At 35.9% G+C, this 21,751-nt stretch overlaps 1 protein-coding gene and 1 long non-coding RNA gene across 7 annotated transcripts in view; one reads left to right on the top strand and one right to left on the bottom strand.

Moving 5' to 3' along the window:
* LOC311630442 overlaps nucleotides 1-21,751 on the top strand; it is a 930,538-nt gene that overhangs the window by 813,995 nt on the left and 94,792 nt on the right. The window lies entirely within an intron of this gene.
* The window catches only part of VPS13A (vacuolar protein sorting 13 homolog A), a 185,468-nt gene that overhangs the window by 45,978 nt on the left and 117,739 nt on the right, over nucleotides 1-21,751 (bottom strand). For all 6 annotated transcript variants that reach the window (XM_084899409.1, XM_084899408.1, XM_084899406.1 and 3 more), the window contains exons 54-67: nucleotides 19,820-20,052; nucleotides 15,699-15,852; nucleotides 15,081-15,227; nucleotides 14,793-14,874; nucleotides 13,903-13,972; nucleotides 12,695-12,800; nucleotides 11,782-11,895; nucleotides 10,583-10,728; nucleotides 9,359-9,440; nucleotides 7,242-7,355; nucleotides 6,357-6,432; nucleotides 6,106-6,269; nucleotides 4,755-4,800; nucleotides 4,523-4,646 (exon numbers count right to left, since the gene is read on the bottom strand). In XM_084899409.1, coding sequence (XP_084755535.1) covers nucleotides 4,523-4,646; nucleotides 4,755-4,800; nucleotides 6,106-6,269; nucleotides 6,357-6,432; nucleotides 7,242-7,355; nucleotides 9,359-9,440; nucleotides 10,583-10,728; nucleotides 11,782-11,895; nucleotides 12,695-12,800; nucleotides 13,903-13,972; nucleotides 14,793-14,874; nucleotides 15,081-15,227; nucleotides 15,699-15,852; nucleotides 19,820-20,052 — 1,658 coding nt within the window. The remainder of the gene's footprint in view (nucleotides 1-4,522; nucleotides 4,647-4,754; nucleotides 4,801-6,105; nucleotides 6,270-6,356; nucleotides 6,433-7,241; nucleotides 7,356-9,358; nucleotides 9,441-10,582; nucleotides 10,729-11,781; nucleotides 11,896-12,694; nucleotides 12,801-13,902; nucleotides 13,973-14,792; nucleotides 14,875-15,080; nucleotides 15,228-15,698; nucleotides 15,853-19,819; nucleotides 20,053-21,751) is intronic.

Below are 21,751 nucleotides of genomic sequence, written 5' to 3' on the forward strand. Positions count from 1 at the left end.
CTGCACACCCCCCACTGGGGATGTGCCCACAACCAATGTACATGCCCTTGACCGGAATCGAACCCGGGACCCTTCAGTCCCCAGGCCGACGCTCTTCCACTGAGCCAAACTGGCTTCGGCTACATATTCTTCTTAAGTGCACATGAAACATTTTCCAGGACTGACTATATGTCAGGCCATAAAATATGTCTCAATAAATATAAAAGTACCGAGACATACAAAATATGTTAACTGATCACACAGAATAAAATTAGAAATCTAGAAGAGAAGAAAATTTAGAAAATTCACAAACTTGTGAAAATTAAACAACAGAAGCCTAAATAACTAAAGCCCAAATGAAAAAAAAAAAATCACAAAGGAAAGTAACTACTTTCAGATGAATTAAAACAAACCAAAATTTAATGCAATGCAGTAAAGGCAGTGCTCAGAGGAAAACTTATAGCCATGAAAGTGGACTTTAAAAAAAAAAAAAAAAGACTCCAACATGGATAATCTAATTTAACACTTGAGATACTAGAAAAATAAAAGCAAACTAAACCTGAATTGAGCAAAATAAAATGAACTAATAAATATTAGAGTTAATGAAATAGAAAAATAATGGAGGGAATCGATGAAACCAAAAATTGGTTCTTTTATAAAGTTAACAAAGATGACAAAGCATTAGCTGGACTGACAAAGAAAAAAAGAGATTTAAATTGACTGAAGTAATAGACAAACTGATTAAACATACACACATACTGAATTAGTAATAAAAAAATGAAAGTCAAATTCACATGGCTTCTTTAAAAATTTTATCAAATGTTAAAAGAAAAATGAACATAAATCCTCCACAAACTCTTCCTAAAAAATGAAGAAAACACTTCTTAAATCATTCTATGAGGACAGTGTTACTCTCATACCAAAACCAGACAAAGACATCACAAGAAAAGAATAGACCAATGCCTCTTTATTTATCTATCTATCAATCAATTATCTATCTATCTATCTATCTATCTATCTATCTATCTATCTATAAAAGCCAAGAGACCAGGATGCTGGAACAACTGGCCAACCACCTGATCAGGCCCCAATCCGCGCCCCCCAACCACTCATGGCCCATCCCCCAGCCATCCCCACCTCCAATCAGCCCCCCTGCATTCCCTACTCCCCCTCCCTGCCAGCCCGGCTCAGTCGGCCCCCATCAGGGAGGGCTGGCTGGACCCACCCATGCACAGATTTGTGCATCAGGCCTCTAGTATGTATATGTGTATATGTATACACACACACACACACACACACATACACACACACACACACGTGAAAAAAATCATCAAAAAAACATTAGCAAACTAAACCCAACAGCACATAAAAAGGGTTATACATCACGACCAAGTGGAATTTATCCCAGATATGTATGTTGGCTCTATTATGAAAATTAATGTAATATACCATAGTAATAAACCAAAGGGAAAAGCAAACAATATCAACTTAATTGAAACCAAAAAGGCATTTTATAAAATCCAATATCCTTTCATAAAATACTCAACAAATTCCGAATAGAAGGGATCTTCCTCCACCTGAAAAAAGACATTACAAAAAATCCAGAGCTTATGTCAGAGTTAATGGTGAAAAAAAATAAAATCTTTCCCCCTAAAATTAGGAGCAAGACAGATGTCTGCTCTTGGAACTCCTTTTCAACACTGTACTCGAGGTTTTAGCAAAGGCAATTAGGCAAGAAAAATAAAAACCAAGGATGAGAGAGAATCATCTGTTGGCTGCCTCCCATAAGACACTTACTGGGAATCTAGCCTGCAACCCGGCCATGTGCCCTGACTGGAAATCGAACCCTGACCTCCTGGTTCATGGGTTCGATGCTCAATCACTGAGCAACACCAGCTGGGCAAGTGCTATTATATTTTCATTCATTTTTAGGTTGTGTATTGCTAGTGTATAAAAATACATCTACTTTTTGTATATTGACCTTGTATTATGCAACCTTACCAAATTTATTTGTTATCCCTAATAGTCATTTTGTGGATTTTCTAAGATCATATCATCAAATTATAAAGGTAGTTTTATTTCTTTCTTTCAGTTCTGGATGCCTTTCATTTCTTTTTCTTGCCTAATTATCTTTGCTAAAACCTCAAAATCATTAAAAACAGAATCATTTTAAAAAAAAACACATATAATAGCACCTGAAACAATAAAATACTTAGAAATAAAATTAAGAAGATGCATACTGAAAACTATGAGACATTATTGTACATCCAATACAATCCCTATCAAAGTCCCAGCTATCTGTTTCGCATAAATAGATTTTGGAAAATGGTACTAAGATCAGTCAATGGGAAAAATATAGTCTTTTCCACAAATGATGTTGAGACTATATATACACATGCAAAAAAAAAAAAAAAAAATTGAACTCAACCTCTCTTCATACACAAAAATTAATTGAAATGGATCAAAGACCTGAATTGAGAAGATAAAACTATTACTCAGCTATAAGAAAATATAGGTGTAAATCTCCATGACCTTAGATTAGGCAATGCTTTTTTATATATGACACCAAAAGCATAAGCAACCAACACAAATACAGATACAGATAAATTAGACTTAATAAAAAAATGCTATCAAGAAAGCTAAGCCGAGAGTGGGAAATCTTTTTTTCTGCCAACAGCCATTTGGATATTTATAACATAATTCACTTAATATAACTCACTTAATATAAATTTACTAGAGGCCTAGTGCATGAAATTTGTGCACTGGGTGGGGGGGGGGGGAACGACTCAGCCCAGCCTGCACCCTCTCCAATTCGGGACCCCTGGGAGATGTTCGACTGTCGGTTGAGACCCAGCAATCAGACATCCCTCTCATAATCCTAAACCACTGGCTCCTAATCTCTCATTTGCCTGCCTGCCTGCCTGGTTATCCCTAACTGCCCCCTGCCCCCACTCCTTGCCTGATTGCCCCTCACTGCTTCTGTGTGCTGGCCTCATCACCTCCAACTGCCATCACCCCCTTACCGACCTGATGGCCCCTAACTGCCCCCCGATGCTGGTCAGGTTGTCCCCAACTGCCCCCTCCCTGATGTCCTGGTTGCTCCTAACTGCCCCCCCAGGCTTGGTCACCCCGCTACTGTTCCCCTCTGCCAGCCTGTTTGCCCCTTACTGCCCACCCTCTGATGGCCTGGTTGCTCCCAACTGCCTCCCTCCCCCACCAGCCTAGTTGACCCTCACTAACCCCCACACCCCCCACCGGCCTGGTAGTCCCTAACTGCCCCCCCCCCCACCGGCCTGGTTGCCTCTTACTGTCTCCCCCCACCCCCACCCCCACCCCCAGCCTGGTCACCCCCAACTGCACTCCCTGCCAGCCTGGTTGCTCCTCACGGGCCCCCCTCCTGGCCTGGTAACCCCTGCTGTTCAGTCATTTGGTTGTCCCTCACTAACCCCCCTGCCAGCCTGGTTGCCCCATGCAACTTGTTTGTTCAGTCATTTGGTCATCCCTAACCCCCCTGCTGGCCTGGTCATAGGCAGTCATCTTGTGAGGGTATGAGGGTTAATTTGCATATTACCTCTTTATTATATAGGAGAATGCTGCTTGAAAAAAACTAGATTTATTGAATTTTGAGTCCCGTCAGACCAAATGATTGATGGGGCCAAGCCGCATGATTTTGAGGGCCTTATATAGCCCTCTGGCCAGGCATTCCCACCACTGGTTTAAGCCATCAAGTTTGTGATAGTTTGTTACAACAGCCATTGGAAACATAATACTAGTATAGTGTATGAAGAATCTCTGCATTATTCCTGCAAATGCATGTGACTTTACAATGATCTCAATTAAAAAAAAAAAAAAATACTACCACATGTCAAGCAATATTTGAAGTGCTGTGGAAACAAGAGCCACTGCATTCATAGAATTTACATACTAGCAGGAGAGACAACTAAACAAGGAAAAATGTGCTGTGTGTTAAACAGTGATAAGAGCTAAAGAGAAAAAAAAATAAAGTAGGGAAAAGAGATATGAAGTATCTGAGGTGGGGATAGGGAATAAACTGAAATTTTAGGATGGCAATGGAAAGCCCCATTGGGAAGACTTCTGAATAAAGAAAGTGACCATGCTGACAACAGAGGGAAGAGTGTTCTAAGAAGAGGGGGGAATAATTCCTCTGATAAATCCATGATTTTAAATCAATGCTCTTATATAAGATGAATGGGCAACAATATAATATTTGCTAATATTATAAATGACACATAGCATTACATTATTGTAATGTATTCTGAAAAAGATAATGAAAAAGCTTGCTTGTCAAACCTTTTCTGCCAAGGCTGCTGGGAATGGAGGACAAATACAAAAAAAAATTCTATCAAGTTGAAGTGATGCAATGGCAACAACTTAAAAAATATATCATAAGGAATTAGGAAGATCATCTGCAACTTGTCATATTTCAGGTTTTATAACTGAGTGCCTCAAGCCAAATAGCAGATATATTTCATTTCTCATGGTTTAAGCATTTCACTCATACCCTACATCAAAGAAAGTTTACCTTTTTATTCCCTGAAATGTACTGCTAGCCATGTCTATGATGCCTCCAGTTGGCCTTGCCACTGCTCCAACTAAACCTTTCCCAACACCTTTAAAGAAACCAGCTGCTCCTTCTTTTTGAGCTCCTAGAAATAAGAAAGACAAAGATTTAGACAACTGGATTAAGAGTGAAAATTTAATCAACTTGTGAAACACTTGGTAATATATATCACTTAAAGAAACTATATACTTGCCTTTGATTGGCTTTGTAACAATTCCTGTTATGCCACTTACAAAACCCTAAAAGGAAAGCACAATTTAAAATTTATAACAGTTTCATACAATGACTTGATGAACCAAATCTGGTTTACAAAAAAATAAAAATAAATACAGAGTTGTGCTTTCTAGATATCATAGGAATTAACGTATTTTCTAACTATTTTATTTAAACAGAATGTTTTTGGAGGTTACTAACATATTTTATATAAGCCACAGCACATTACTCCTCCAACATGCAAATAATACTTGAAGGGGTGTAAATTATATATCTATTTCCTTATTCACAGAATATGGCTTTAAAATATATTTCTGCCCAGCCGGCGTGGCTCAGTGGTTGAGTGTTGAGCCATGAACCAAGGGGTCGTGGTTTGATTCCCAGTCAGGGCACATGCCCAGGTTGTGGGCTAAATCCCCAGTAAGGCAGCCAATCAATAACTCTCTTTCAGCACTGATGTTTCTCTATTTCTCCTACCTCCTCTCCCTTCCTCTCTGAAATCAACTTTAAAATCCCACAAATCTTTAAAACAATAATCTATATCTATACTAATAATCTATACTAATAAAAGGGTAATATGCTAATTAGACTGTGCATCTTCCAGACATCCTTCTGGACAAAGCCATGGTGGCAGTGGCAGGGGCAGGGGCAGAAGCAGAGGTAGAGGCAGTTAGGGGTGATCAGCAGTGGGGAGCAGTTAGGGGATGATCAGGCCGGTATTTAGGTGCAATCAGTCTGGCAGGGGAGGACATTTAGGGGCAATCAGGCCAGCAGGGGAGAGTAGTTAGGGGGCAATCAGGCTGGCAGACAGAGACGGTTAGGGATGATAAGGCAAGCAGGCAGGCAAGCAGGTAGAAGCCAGTGGTCCTGGATTACAAGAGGCTTGTCCGAATGCCAGTTTAGGCCTGATCCAGCCGTCAAACATCCCCCAAGGGGTCCCAGATGTGAGAGGGTGCAGGATCCTCCATGCCCAAATTGCATGCATTGGACCTCTAGTATATATATATATATATATATATATATATATATATATATATATATATATATATAAAAGGCTAATATGCAAAGTGTCCCCTAGGAAGTTCAACTAGGAGACCAGGAGTTCAATTGCTTGCTACGATATACGCTGACCATGCGGGGGTGGTAAGGAAAAAAGGAAGGCCCCAGGCAGCAGAGAGAAGGCCCCAATAGGCTAATCACCAGCCAGGCCTAGAGACCCTACCCATGCGTGCATTTTGTGCACCAGGTCTCAAAAGTAATAATAATAATGATGATAACAATAATAAAATAGGTATTTCCTATAATATTCACAACACTGGGAAATGTCTTACAGAAACTAAGCCTTTTCCCCCACGAGTGATGCCTTCTCTAAGACCAGCCGGTTGCTTGTTCATGGCTTCTCTCCTCTTTTGTTGGTAGTCTTCATCCATAGTTATAGCTGCTACCCCTTTAGCCATAGCACTAGTGATTTTGGAGGCAGCACCAGCTAATCCACCTAGGAGAAATGAACATATCTTCAGTAAGAGCAAATATATCATTACTTTCCAGCAAATCATATTCACGAAGGTATTCTGTTTCTTACCAACAGCTCCACCAACTAATGCCTTTAGTCCTAGTGCCATTCCCTCCACAAACTCTTCAGGACCCTGGATGGCTCCCTAAAGGGTCAAAACAACAAATAAGATTATGTTTACTTTTAAAAGTGCACTAATTGATATGAAGAAAATAGCAGTGGGGGGTGGGGGGGAATGACCCTGAGAAAGTGACAACAGGAGAAAACTTCACATTAACAGAAGTCTCAAATATTTCATAATATTACAAGTGAAAAGGATTAAGTGTTGCAAGTTAATTCAAACTTAGAAAGGAGAATGACTATTCATCAAAGTGCACAAAAGATGTTTGTTCTGTATGTTATATGATAAGAAGGTGTACACACACTACTCTTGATAATTGTTATGAAATAAAAACACTTTAATTCCTAATATATCTAATGTTTTAAATTACATGGTACAAAATAAATGTTCTGCTATTTTTTTTTCATTATCTACTTTTTTAAGTGTGAAAGTGGGAACATTCTGACAGAAATTTTTAAGGACATAGAAAAATCATAATTTTTGCCATTGAGATTGCTTTGCACAGTGCTAGCTGTGCATACTATTATGCATAGCAAACTGCCTGTCTATAATATTCTTCCTAGAGTGTGAAGTTTATCCACCTTTAATTTTACAACAGAACACTTAAAATTCAGTATATTTGTTTAAAGTCTTAAGTTTAAAATGTGAGGGGAAAGGTAAAAATTTCCTCCCACATTTCTCAAAAGTTGTTACCACTGTTTGCTGCAAAATAATGTTCCTTTGTGGCTCGCAAAATCTATTTACATCTACAATTCAAGTTAACAATTGGAATGCATTATTTTTTCAACAGTATTAGTGTGATATGTTGCACAATGTAAGAGTAACTGTTTTACCTGGTAAGGTTCATAGAAAAATGCTTCTACACCTTCAGAAAATTCTCTAATCAAGCCAAAAGGATTTCCCAAAACTTCAAGTCCAAGAATGAGTACATACATTTGCCTAATGGCCTAAAAAGAAAATATAAACATTAATTAATTTGGATTATCAGACTTAATATTTTTTCTTAAACTTAGTACACACACCCAATTTTTCAGACTAAATACCCTCATCATCAATTTCAACACCTAAACCATATATTACCTTATTCGTCACTAGTCACAGTTTTTAAAAAGTAATTCAGTGTTAGAATATTAGAAATAATGAGTGATTTAGATGATACTTGTACTTTTAAAATACTTGTACTTTTAAAACTATGTGTGAAAGTTGTTAATACTACCATCATTTTATAGGCTGGAGAAATATACAGATCAAATAATGCATAGGGCCAGACAGAGGTTGAATGGAAAAATCTGGTATCCAAACCCTGACCTCTTGAGTCATGCTCAGTGATCCATCCACTATTCAACAGCTGTCTAAGATGCCCTGTAAGTTATATAAAAACTAGAGGCACATGCATGACATTTGTGCACGGTGGGGGGAGGGTGTGTGTCCCTCAGCCCAACCTGCACCCTTTCCAATCTGGGAACCCTCAGGGGATATCCCTCTCACAATCCAGGACTGCTGGCTCCCAACTAGTCACCTGTCTGCCTGCCTGACTGCGCCTAACCGATTCTGCCTGCCAGGCTGATCACCCCTTACCACTCCCCTGCCAGCCTGATCAACACCTAACTGCTCCCCTGCCAGCCCGATTGCCCCTAACTGCCCTCCCCTGCCAGCCTGGTCACCCCTAACTGCCCTCCCTTGCCGATCTGGTTGCCCCCAACTGCCCTCCCTTGCAGGCCTGATCTCTCCCCAAATGCCCTCCCCTGCTGGCCAATTTGGTTCTGATTGGCCAGTTTCTATGCCAGTGTCAAAAGCTCCGCCTCCTAGGCAGCCATTGGCTCCTCACAGTTGACCCAGATTTGGTTCTGATTGGTCAGTTTCTATGCCAGTGTCTCTGGGGGCTGATCAGCAGCCCCAGTGGAGGCCTGGAGAGAAATGAAGGCATGACTGCTGACTAGGGAGGGAAAGAAAGAGGCAAGTGCTGATCAACAGCTGCCACAAAGACTATGGATCAGGCCTCTCTTCGGGCCTGATTCATAGCCCCCTTGGCAATCAGTGTTGGGTCACTCTGCATGCAGCCATAGCTGACTGCACAACTGACTTCCGATTGGTTGAGCCTCCCAGTCATTGTGGAGGTGATGGACCCAGGGTTTTTATATATTAGGATACTGGAGTCTTTCCAAATGTAGGGGGAAAAAATCGACTAAAATAATATTTCTAGCAGACTTAGTAACTCAATTACATTGAAAATATCCTGTATTCTCCCTTGCCAGTTTGGCACAGTGTGATAGTGTTGGCCTATGAACTGAAGGGTCCCAGGTTCAATTCCAGATAAGGGAACATGCCCAAATTTTGAGCTCAATCCCAAGTAGGGGGTGTGTAAGAGGCAGCCATTCAATCATTCTCATCATTGATGCTTCTCTCTTTCTCCCTTCATCTCTAAAATCAATAAAAATATATTTAAAAATCAACTGTGTTCATCAGTTACTAATAGTTTCCCTTGAACCTAGTTTTTTTTAATATTAATATTTATTGGTAAATTAATATTTTATTTAAGGTTTATGTGTATTCTACATTGTTTCAGAAAAGATTTGGGAACACAGCTAAAAATTAGAAGGACAGAAAATTGAAATGGCCATTCTTTTTAAAAAAATTTTATTTACTGAATTTAGCAAGAGAGAGAGAGAAACATCTATTTGTTGTTCTACTTATTTATGCATTCACTGGTTGATTCATATATGTTCCCTGACAGGGGATCAAACTTGTAACCTTGGCATATTGGGATAAAGCTCTAAAAACTGAATTACTTGGCCAAAGCCTCTTTCTACAATTCTGAAAATAAAAAAACATGCCTTAAATTTTTGAAAATGGCTATTAACTTCCTTGCCAAATCTACATTATATAGGTACAGACAGACAGTTTCACTATTTTATATCACTCTACCCCTTTGTAAAATAATCTGACAAACCTGTTTTGAATAATGTCTTACTACTTCAGATTGCAGTTGAGATGTTGTATGAAACTGATAGTTGAGTTCAAAAAATGCAAGCCTGAAAAAGAAACCACATTAAAAATGTAGGTATGTGCATGGGGAGAGGGAGATAGGCAGAGAGGAAGGGTACTTATTAAGTTTTTATTTTCCTTAGAATTTTTCTCTAAATCTTTTCCTTCAGTCTTTCCCCATGCCAACCAGAAAACCTACTCTTTTACATGTATCTCTGCACATTCTGGTTGGAAAAGCTCTAAAAATCCGATGAAAGCTATGGATCTTACCTTCAGAAAAGCCACTAACATACACACATTTTCCACATAATTTAGAGGATCAGAGAGCCCTTGGATCCATGGACATGAACTTACATTTGTCAACTTTGTCCTATCATGACCCACATAGAAAATGTTGAACACACTGAGATAAATGTCAGTGGTTGCTCAAGAATGACCAACCAGAGAAATGAAGATATGTTTACTTATAACATGTTCCCATCATACACCCAATCAACTACTTGGAATCTCTATTCTAGTAGATAAGATAGTAGCAAGATTAGAATTCTCACTTTATTCCTGATGTGATGTTTTCAAATCTATGTTCTTTAATTTGACTGTTACCTAACTTTACCCAGACATAGAGATATCTCTTACTGGCCTCACTGATTCTTAATATTTTTAGTAACATTTCGAGGTAGTAATTGAAAGGGGCATTCTTATCTGAGGTCTCCATTCAGACTTGGACTCTTTTTGGTCAGATACTCTATCTAATAGCTCCCACAATGACACAAATTTAAGTTCCTAATGGTAGCATTTAAACTGATCCCTTCATTTCTCCTGTCATGACATTCATTTTTTCTAGCCACATACTATACTTTAAAGAGTCTTGATCTCATAGGCCTTAGAGTCACATCTTTTAGGCACACACAGCTGCTTAGAATTCTTCCCTAGACCAGACAAGCTTTAAGGAGTGTACCAACATGTATGACTCCTGTCTCTATTTTTAAAGGAAATTACATAACAAGTAATTTGCTTTTTAAAATTTAAGGATTAACAGGTATATGGTACCTAAGCTATTTTACACTTAACAGCAAAACCATATTGTGCCTAAGCTCTGCAGTGTACTTTACACATTTTTCACTTATAAATTTTTGTGTGAATATAAAATGGATTTTTCATCAATTTATAGAATTGAGTTTAAACATACTTAAAAACTACATCTTGTACATCTGTAAGAGTGGCGCCAATACTCTTCAGCAAGAGATTTAAAGAACTAATTGCAATGAATCCTTCGTGTTGTTCTGAGTCTTTAGCTGCTTCTTTACCCGAACTCAGTGAAACACTTAAATGCAACTAAAAAGATAGAGATAAATATTTAAATCAGTACCTTCATAATGACAATATTCATTTTTAATATCTAATTTTATTTTAAAGTCACTACACCACAAATAAAATTTCAAAATTATTAAGACTGTGCCAAATTTAGTAAGTGAAAAGTTTAAAAGATTTTAAATCTAATACAGTTCTTTTTAAATTTTAAATTCAGCAATGTATAATGATATATTTAGTTCAACTCAGTTCTTTTGGTAAATCTAGGAAAATATCAACTTTTATACACTTTTAGTGACAATAATCTAGAAGTTAAAGTTGTTGAAGTAAATATCTCCACAAATGAAAGTTTCAACTATTACAACAAAGGTAGCAGGATGTTAAAACGCACTTTTGTACTGTATGCATATATATGCTGTATACTCAGATATACAATAATTCAAGTATTTTGTAAGTAACTCATGAAAACTTTGTGTTAAGAACTTATATTTAGTTACATTCAATCTTCAAAACTTAAATTAAGATTAATTTATAAATTAAAATGTATACACTATAGTTAGTACTGTACTGCATACTTGAAAGTTGCTAAAGGACGAGTCTTAAAAGTTCTCATTACAAAAAATAATTAAAATATAATACTGTATACAGACAGATGGTGATATATTGTGATGATCATTTCACAGTCTATACAAATATCAAATCATTACATTGTACACCTGAAATAAATTTAATGTATCAATTACAACTCAATTTTAAAAAATTTATACATACATCATACGCAAATTTAGAAAATTGTCATTAAATACCTTAACACTAAGGAAATCTCTTAGGTCAACACATAAACATATAAAACACATGCTGTGGGCAGCTCCAGTATTAGTCCCATATGGAGAAATTATTTTAAGAATAAAATTTTTCAAGGGTTATTATTTGTTATTTATATTTGCAATTGTGAAGTTACAGAATTTATAAACTATCAAAGAATATAATTTAAATTTTATGCTTACCCAACAGACCCATTAAATTTGCTATTACCTAGATTATCATAGATAATAAAAGTAATTTACTTTCCCCTACCTTGATAGGAGATATATGAAAATATTCATAGAGACTGACTTGTGATGAATCTACTAATGAAACTGTTTTATATTCTTCTTGGAAAACTTCTATATCTTTATGAAAAAGTTCAACCTATAAAGGAACATAAAATATTAAAAACTTAAGGGACCTATCTTTAGGAAATAGTTAAGTCAATAGCTCACACTGCAGAACACTCCCCTATAAAATTCAGATCCAAGATCATTCATAATCAGGATGATACTGCCTCAGAAGAGAAACTAGTATTTTTTTTGTTAGGAAAGTTCTGTCATTCATAAACTAATAAGCATATCTTCTATGTTTCCATCCAATCCATTAAAAGATACTAAGCTTTTCCTTATGCAACTATAGATTTTATTCAAAAAGGCCACTAATCTAACCCATTTATTTTTGTATTGTAATAAATAATGGTGGCTTTTTTTAAAATAGTCAAATATTGCACATTTTTATAATTCTTACAGCACACCAGTGTGCCACAGTGCACTGGTTGAAAACCTCTGTTCTAAATTATTAATCTAAACAAAAGTAAACAAGAAAAGTAAAATTGGAAGAAAAAAAAAAAACCACACCAGTAATGTGAACTTGACTGATTATCCTCTTCCTCCTCCTATTGACTAAAAACCTTTCCTGTTATTTGCTATTTCACTTTTAAAGGCTATTTTAACTTGTCTTGTGTCTATATAGTCTTGCTTAAGACTATTCGTGTCTTCTATAATCTGAAAAAAAGATTTCTGTCAATGTACTCACCAGAGCAGCGTAATAAAAATATTTTTAAAATGAAACAAAACCATTTTAACATTTTAAGAATTTATCAGGATAGTTAACATTTTTCTCAGTTTGTTGTGCTCTAATCCTTACCGTCAATGCTATTATTTATTATTTTAAGTCTTACCTCCGTTTTTTCAGTTACTTCAGCTTCTGTCATAAGTTCTGCTAGTGCATAGACAAATCCAAGATCTAACCTGAGATCCATTTCTTGGATCAACACTTTGAAGTATCTATATTACAAAGTAGAAAACATGTACAATAAATGTACAATAACAATGTCATCAATTAACAGTATTATGAAAATTAGATAAAGAAAAAGTATTAAATATTAGAATGCTAAAACTTAGAACTTTCTAGAGGAATGTCATGGCAACACTTCATAATAGCAACAAACACAAGTATGAAAATGCCTATGGAGAGGAAATCTATAAGTAAATTGTGGCATACAGTCATTTAACATTATTTATTAGTATTTATAGATAAATTCTAGCTACATACCACAAAATGAATACATTTTAGTAAAAAGCTTAATAAAAAAAAGTCCAAGGATTATTGTACAGTTTGAAAAAACATTTTATTTATGGGGAGAAAAGGAAAACTAAGAAGCATAATGTTTAGGTACACATTAGATAGACATTATTTAAATTATAATAAAACTATAATTTGAAAAGCAAGGGAATAGCCCAGGCCAGAGTGTCTCAGTTGGTTGGAGCATTGTCCCATATATCTAAAGGTGGTGGGTTCAATTCCTAGTTAGGGCACATTCTGAAGTTGTGGATCCGATCCCTGGTTGGGGCGCTTGCAGGAGGCAACCAATAGATGTTTGTCTCTCACATCCATGTTTCTCTCAAAAAATAAATAAATAAATGGGGGAAAAATCCTCAGGATTTAAAAAAGAAAAAAGCAAGAGAATAATGTTTGTCTTGGGATTAGGGCAAAGAAAACAAGAAATAAGGGAATAATACATAGATGAATATTTCTATAAATGTTAGATTTCTAGGACTGGGTAGTGACTGAATTTGAAAATACTATTTTCTCTCTTGTTTCTAACAATGTGCAGCAATTACAGAGAACTTGAGAAAACAAATAAACAAAAAGGAAAATAATAAGATGCTTATAATTTAGAATAACTATTTAATACCTACATGTCTTTTATTTAAAGCCTTCTGAAACTTCACAATTATAAAATAATTAATAGACATTTTCTATGACCTTTATAATTTGTTATTGTACATTTAAATCTTCAACTTATTTAAAATTTACTTTTTTTTAAGAGTACAATTTAAACCAAAACATTAAATAAATACACAAGGAATATACTAGGACACTTACTTAATACGTGATATCTGGGAATGCCCTGCAGATCTCATGACAATACTGACATCAGTAAAGGGCTTGGGTGCTGTAAAGGGTAATAAATATGATTAATCCCATGGTGTTTTAAAAAAAAGATAAGCAGCATTTTCTTACCATATAATACACGTCACCATGGATAACTAAATTATTTACTAAATGGTGAATATCAATTAAAATTATTAATATTTGCATAACCCATTACAGTCTTAATTTTAGACTCCAGGATTTTTTTTTTTTAATTATTTATACTCCCTCTAAGGATTGCTAATTCTTCAAATTAAAAGCAAGCATTAGAACCACCAGGGAAACTGTGTGGAAACACCAATTTCAGGATCTTGCCCTTGACTTCTAGGTGAAAGGGCTTGGGCATGTATATTGGTCAATAAACTTCCAAGCAGATTATGAATACTCCTTTAGATAGTTTAGAGTCAGTGGTATGAAAATGGCTGTGGAAAGAAAAGGGGGAACAGGGTAGTGAAAAGGGGAGAAAAAGTGAAGGGAAGAGCAACAGCAAAGAAAGAAGAAGGTGAAGGGAAGAGTGGATGGAAGAAAGGCCTTGTAATCATTCTCATCTGGGGATTAGGGCAGTTCCTGTGGTTAGAAAACAATCTGAATTTGAACTTCATCACAGTTTACTCAAAGGTCTCATTTAAAAGTGGCTTTTAAATCAGTTTTCAACACTGTAATTTTTTTAAAGTAGCATTTAACATTAAAATATATATTTTTAATTACTCTTTTCTTCAGTATTCAATAAGAGTTCTGTTGAAATTAGTTGAGTAAAATGGTTTCATTTCATATTATTATAGTAAAATAAACCAAACAGTTAATACAACCATTTTTAGAGCAATCTAAAGATATAGACAAACCTGAATCCATGGTGACTGACTTGGGAGGCTTAATAGGATAAAATACAAATGGAAATACAGCACCGTGTATCTGGTTTTGGATCTAAAAAACAAAACAAAAACAAAAACAAAAACCCCATGTTAGTATATTCATATGTTAATTATAGAACCTGACTAGAATAACAAGATTTAAGAAGAAGGAATCAAAAAGTCTAGTTCCACACTGAAATGGAAGTATTAAAACAGACCATGGGAATAAATTAGTTTATTTTATAATATATAATAATTTGACTATCTATTCAGACTCACCTGTATTCTATAAATTTGAATTCTAAATGATGATTGATGTGCAGATGTATTATATTCCACATTTAATGCTGGCAGGTAATTTCTTCGTATAGCAATTATATGTGGTTGCAGAATTTTCATGTTATTGCCACTAGGTGTAAAGCGAACCTGAAAAATATGGCACATGGAATTTCTTTTTACTCATAACTGATTAAAATTAGAAATGTGTACCAAAATTTTAAAAATATTCATTAAAATAATAGGCTAAATATTCCATTGGGTTTAGAATGAGAACTTTATAGCCCATATCTATATAACTCACAAAAACATTCAGCTATTCCTTAGAGCTTGGTTGTATCACTTTTTATGTAAATTTACTAAAATTTACCCCAAACAAGTGATAAATATAAAATAACATTGTAAATAATTAAAAAGTAAAAAGTTACTGGCTTGTTAACCAAGGAATAGATCACTAGTATCTCAAGAGAAAGTCTGAGTTTTTAATATTTTATATTAAGTATATGTGGCAGAATTCACTGTTATGTAAGGAAACAAAACTTTGCTTAAATATTAACTAGTGATTAATCTAATTACAATAGATAAAAATTAAAACTTCATATCAGGACTTAAAAATATTACCGGAATATTAGCGTCCAACTCAACCACCTTATCTTCTGAAGGTGAAGATTCAGTATATTCCTTAAATTCTTTCTCTAACTTCTCAGTGTGTTTTATACTCATTGGCTTCCATCTTGCCTTCTTCTTGGGTTTTGTCTCCCAAACCACATCAGAACTTATATATGAAAACAAAAATCATGGTACTAATTTATATACATTTCCAGTTTAACTGGTTTATTACATGAATTACAAAATCTTGAGTAAAAATTTTGCAATATCCTCAACTCAACCAATCACATTAAATTCCTACTTAGGCACTATTCCAGTAGGAATACTAGCAGTGAACATCACTGCCATTCTTGAGCTTCATTTTAGCTGAGGAGTGATAGAAAGAACGTCTTAAATATAGTAAATTAGCATATTTAATATATTAGGAGGTGAAATGCTTTTGAAAGAAGAAAAAGTAGACAAGGTAAGGTGGATATGGAGTATTGGGATATGCAAAGTTGTGTGGTTGCAGTGTTAAAAGTGAACAGTCAACAGGGGTGTCATGGAAGTGAGATTTCAAGAACTTAAAGATCAGGGAATTTATCCAGAAGACAACAGGAGAACATTTCAAGTAGAGGGACTAGTTAGAGCAAAGACTCTGTGAGCACGCTTCTAGTATATAAAGAAGAGCAAGGAGACAGGCATACTTGGAACATATTAAGAGTAGAAGCTGAGCCCTAGCCAGTTTGGTTCAGTGGACAGAGTGTGTGGGCAGAAACCCATCCAATGTGTCTCTCACATCAATGTTTCTCACTTTTTGTCTGTACTCATCCCTTCCATTATCCGTAAAAGTCAATGGAAAAATATGCTCAGGTGAGGATTTTTTAAAGAAGAGTAGAAGATGAAGTAAGACAAAGGCCAAATAATGGGAAAACCTTGTAGGATATTGTAAAGACTTTGAGTTTTACTCTGAGATGAATAACAGTTTAAAAGATTATGAGATCAATGACACAATCTAACTTAAGCTTTGTTAGAAATATACTGCTAGGATAGGGGAAAGAGAAAAAGGGAATGACGGCTAGAAGCAGAAAAATTTATTAGGAGTTTAATGTAGTAAGCTGGGAGAGAAATGGTGAGGGCTCTGCCTCGGGTAACAAAACTGAGGTAGTGAAAAGTGGTCAGATCCTATGTGTGTTTTGAAGGTAGAGCTAGCACATAGCTTCTAGATGGATTAGATGTGGAGTGTGAAATAAAGAGATGGAACAAAAGTATTCCAACACTTTTGGCCTGAGCAACTAGAAGGATGTATTTGTCATTAACTTCAATGAGGAGGTATACTTGGAAGAATATCAGGAAAAGGGTGTTAAACCCATATAAAGTACTAGAGGCTTGGTGCATGAAATTTGTGCACTGGGGGAGGGGGAAGAAGAGGGAGGTGCCTCAGCCCAGCTTATACCCCTATGGCAGTTCAGGAGCTCTCGGGGGATGTCTGCCTGCCGGCTTAGGACTGCCTGCTGGCTGTTCCTTACTGCTCGGCTTGCTCTCCTTAGTGCTGCTGTGGAGGTGGGAGAGGCTTCCACCATCACCACTGCGCTTGCCAGCCATGAGCCCAGCTCCCACTGCGGGAGTGTACTGACCATTAGGACACAGCTCCTGTATTGAGAGTCTGTCCCCTGGTGGTCAGTGCACATCATAGCGACCGGTTGTTCCACTGTTCAGTCAATTTGCATATTAAGGTTTTATATAGATAGATAAGTCACTTAGATTTTAGTACGAATTTTAAGTAGGCAGCTGGATATACATGCTTGGAGTTCACAAAGAAAAATCTGGCTGAAGATGTATTTCTAGAAAATTCTGCATATATGTGTTATTTGAAATCATAAAATTGAAACAGAGAAGAGGAGTCAGTTTGAGAGCCTCAGGGCACCCAATGGAGAAGACAAGAAACCAACAAATGAGACTGAGAATGTTGGGAGGGGGAAAAAACTCAAGGAAAGGAATCCTGGAGGTCATTCAAAGGAGGAATATGTATTAAATGTTATGAACTTTTAAGTAACAAGGGGGCTGGAAATTGTACTTCGGACCTGGCAATATACACATCCCTAGAGTGATCTTGACACCAGTTTCAAGGAACATTGAGAGCCAAAGCGTATTGGGAGTGACAAAGAAAAAAATGGGTAAAAAATAATTGAATGTAGTGAATATATTTAACTCTTGTCATGCACAACACTTTTGGGCAGCTTGGCTATAAAAGGGAGCAAAGAAATAGACAGTATGTAGCAGAGAAAGTAGTATTGAGAAAAAAATTTTAAGTTGAGAGAAATAACACTGATGGGAACAATCCAAAATAGAGTCAGAAATTGTGGACAAGAGAAAGAAAAAAGAGAATTGCTAGATCAGTGTCTCAAGAAGTAAAAGGGAATAGAATACAATACAAAAGCAGAAAAATTTGTTTTAAATAGCACATATGATACACCTATGATAACTGTGGATAAGTATGTCAGCATAATATACAGGTAATAAATGCTGGTGAGTAGGAAGTTAATATTGGGGGATGGGTCTTTGAAAGTTCCTTTTTAAAAAATGTATTTTATTGACTTTTTACAGAAAGGAAAGGACAAGGATAGAGAGTTAGAAATATCGACAAGAGAGAAACATCAATCAGCTGCCTCCAGTAGGGAGTGTGCAACCAAGGTACATGCCCTTGACTGGAATCTAACCTGAGGAACCAAACTGGCTAAGGGTCAAAGTTCCTTTTTGACTGCTTCACTTTTCTCAGTGAAATGGGATGCAAGGCAGGGAGCTTAGAGAGGGAATGGGGTTTAAAAAGAGAGTGTGAAACAATCTAGGAAAATGAGAGAATTAATGAAACAAATCTATCTCAGTAAAAAATTGCCAAAAGAATTAAATATAGAACAAGAAATCTACCCACATTCTAAAACTACTTCACTCTGCTTTAGAATGTAAGTAATTTAATTTTATTAAGTACTCCATTTGTTTATTCCTTCTAAAATTTATATTCACTTAATTTAAAAAAGATAGGAACCATGTGTTACTCCCACTTCCATTCACACCAGAGCATAGGACATAACCTATAATAGGTTGTCTGTTTGACATTTTTGTTTAAAAAATAAACTTTTTTTTAGAAATAATATTTATATATCCCTTTTAGAATATATTCTAGTCAATGAAGAGTTAGGGACATTTCTAGATGCATTTATAAGAAAAATAAATTTAAATCTGGATTACACATAGTCTCTAAAGATATTGAGACTTATAAAAGAGTAAGATACAAATTGACCGTATCTTCACAATGCCACAAACCAATCAGGAGTGAGCATGCAAATTAACCCCAAGCAGCCAGGGGCAGGGCAGGATGCTTGTGTTGTCATCATGGAGACAACACAGATGTTCCACACCGACCCTGGCTGCTCCAGGCCCCTGGGCAGTGTAGGAGGGTAGAAAGGCAGCTCAGGGCCGGAGCAAAAAGGTGGCTCTGGCCAGAGCAAAGGCAGTGCTGGCAGCCAAGGGAAGGAAGGCCCATTCTTGCACGAATCTTTGTGCAATGGGCCTCTAGTACACATGTATCTGTACATTAGTTTAAGTTAAAAGATCCAGGTTATACAAACTAGAATCCGGCAATACTCTCAAATTAGGTACTAATACACATAAATTTATTTTAAGTATTTATAAATGGAAATATTAAGGGCATAGGGAAAACAAAGTTTTACTAAAGGTGACTTATTTGGGGAATAATAAAATCAATATTACCTTATTAGATCTTAAAGTTTTAAGGTCAAATTAGAATGTGATTGTCTTTATTCCTTGAACCACTATTTAAGGAGCATCAACATACCCTGCATGGTGGTGGGATAACATTAGGCATGTTAAATAAAGAAAGTAGACTTCTGATAAGTTGAATAAGTCTAACTTTTTAAGAGCAGAGCAATATAAAAAGGGATTTATAAATTTGATTTTTCATATATCTTTATCTCAAGGGCAAAAAAAAAATCTCACAAGCACTTTATAATTAGCATTATCTTAGTATCATGGCTAAATCAAAACAAAGATGTTAAACTAAATTATTTCAGATTTTACAATCACCATTCTTGATGATAAAGAACTGATCATACTCAAATTGTAATGCATCTAACCTTGTAATGCCAATATAGGCTACTTCTTGCTTTGTGTAATTGTTGACGAGAGAAAGTCCAACATCTTGTAATGCCAACACAATTTCTTGCTCTGCTAATTCTGCTTTCTCATTTTCATATGTCACTTTAAATACCTTTGGATCTTCAGTGAATAAAATAATGCGTTGTAAGCCTTCAAAGAATGAAACTAAATAAATAGTCTTTTTCCCCAAATTTATAGGTGTCATCATATCCTAAAATAAAATCACCAAAAAATAAAAAATTAACAGTATGGTACCAACCAACATTTAAACTACTATTTAAAAAATGAGAATAGAAATGGCACTTCCTTCACAGGGTCAAACAAACTAAATGAAATTAATATTTGTGTAACAATGAAAATTTACATAATTACAATAATTTGATATTTGCTTCTGCCATTATTATTATAAAGTTATGAGCAAGGAAGACACAATAATTATTCTTTTATTTAATATCCTCATAAGGTCTAATTAAATAGTCTTCCTGTGGAGGCATATCAATAACACAAATCATTATTTTTCTCTCCTCTATACTAAGATTAACCAATGTATTATTTTTAAGTCAGAAACTCCTATTTCCTTACAGAGCTGAATAGGATAAAACATAACTGACATCTCAATTACATTTCTACAAAACATGGATATTCATTACAGGTGAGTAGTTCTACAGGAAGCCCTTATATATAAGCATCGTACTGATATCAGGGTCTTGAGGTTCAATGACAAGATAAATATAGCAAATTCTAACAATTAACAGAGTTACCTATGAATTTCTAGTTAATTAAATATTCTGATTAAGAAAAAATTTTAATATACAGTACACATTTATGTTATAACCCACTGATATTAAAACTGGAACTGTTATCGTAAAATCAGTATCTAGGAACAATCATGTTGCTTATAATTCTAAAATAAATATATAGCAATAACCTAACTTACTTTCAAATATATTTATAAAGTATTTCTAATATTTTGTAGTGGATTTCAGAGTTAGCTTTGTAAAATTCAACTATCATTATGACATAAATATGCAAAATTATTAACCAACAGATCAAATAAGTAAGACATTGGAATAGGGGTCAAATTAAGATGTGTTTTAAAAGACTAATACAATTTTAATTTTTAATTGTTTAAAAACAATCCTAAAAAACAAAACAAACAAACAAAAAAAAACAATAACAACAAAACAACTTCTGCAGCCATTAAAAATGTTACTGGAAAATGTTTACATACTACTTTATCTTTATGAAAAACCATATCAATAATACTTGCTACCAGAAATAAATTCTTTAGTTAGATCCTAGATGTTTGTCACAGAAGTGAAAGTGATCTAAGATGACCATCAATAAAGAGTATATCTGTTTATGAGGTGAATGCTGAAAGACCCTCTCTAATTACAATTTACCTTTATAGCATAATTAGAGGCCCGGTGCACAGACCGGGGCCCTTCGGGGGATGGCCACCTACCAGCTTAGGTCTGCTCCCCAGGGATCGGGCCTAAGCTAGCAGAAAGACATCCCTCTGGTAGCCCAGGAGCCCTCAGTATCTAGGAACAACCATGTTCCTCAGAGGATGTCCAACTGACAACTTAGGCCCATTCCCGATGAGGAGCGCGCGTAAGCCACAGGTGGGAGAGGCTCCTGCCGCTGCGCTTGTAGCCATCAGCCCCCCTGTGGCTGAGCGGAGCTCCTCCTGTGGGAGGGCAATGATCACCGTGGGCAGCTCCTGCATTGAGCATCCGCCCCCTGATGATCAGTGCACATCATAGTGACTGGTCGTTCTGCAGTGAGGGTCAATATGGAGATCCATTCCTACAGCGAAACGTAACGTGATTTTTGTTGTAAGTTGGAACTCACCTACATAAGCACCTACGTCACGCTTATGGAGCACATACACAGCAGTAATGAAGTGA

This window comes from Pipistrellus hanaki (assembly GCF_964339955.1).
Source record: "Pipistrellus hanaki genome assembly, chromosome: 11".
Taxonomy (NCBI): Eukaryota; Metazoa; Chordata; class Mammalia; order Chiroptera; family Vespertilionidae; genus Pipistrellus; species Pipistrellus hanaki.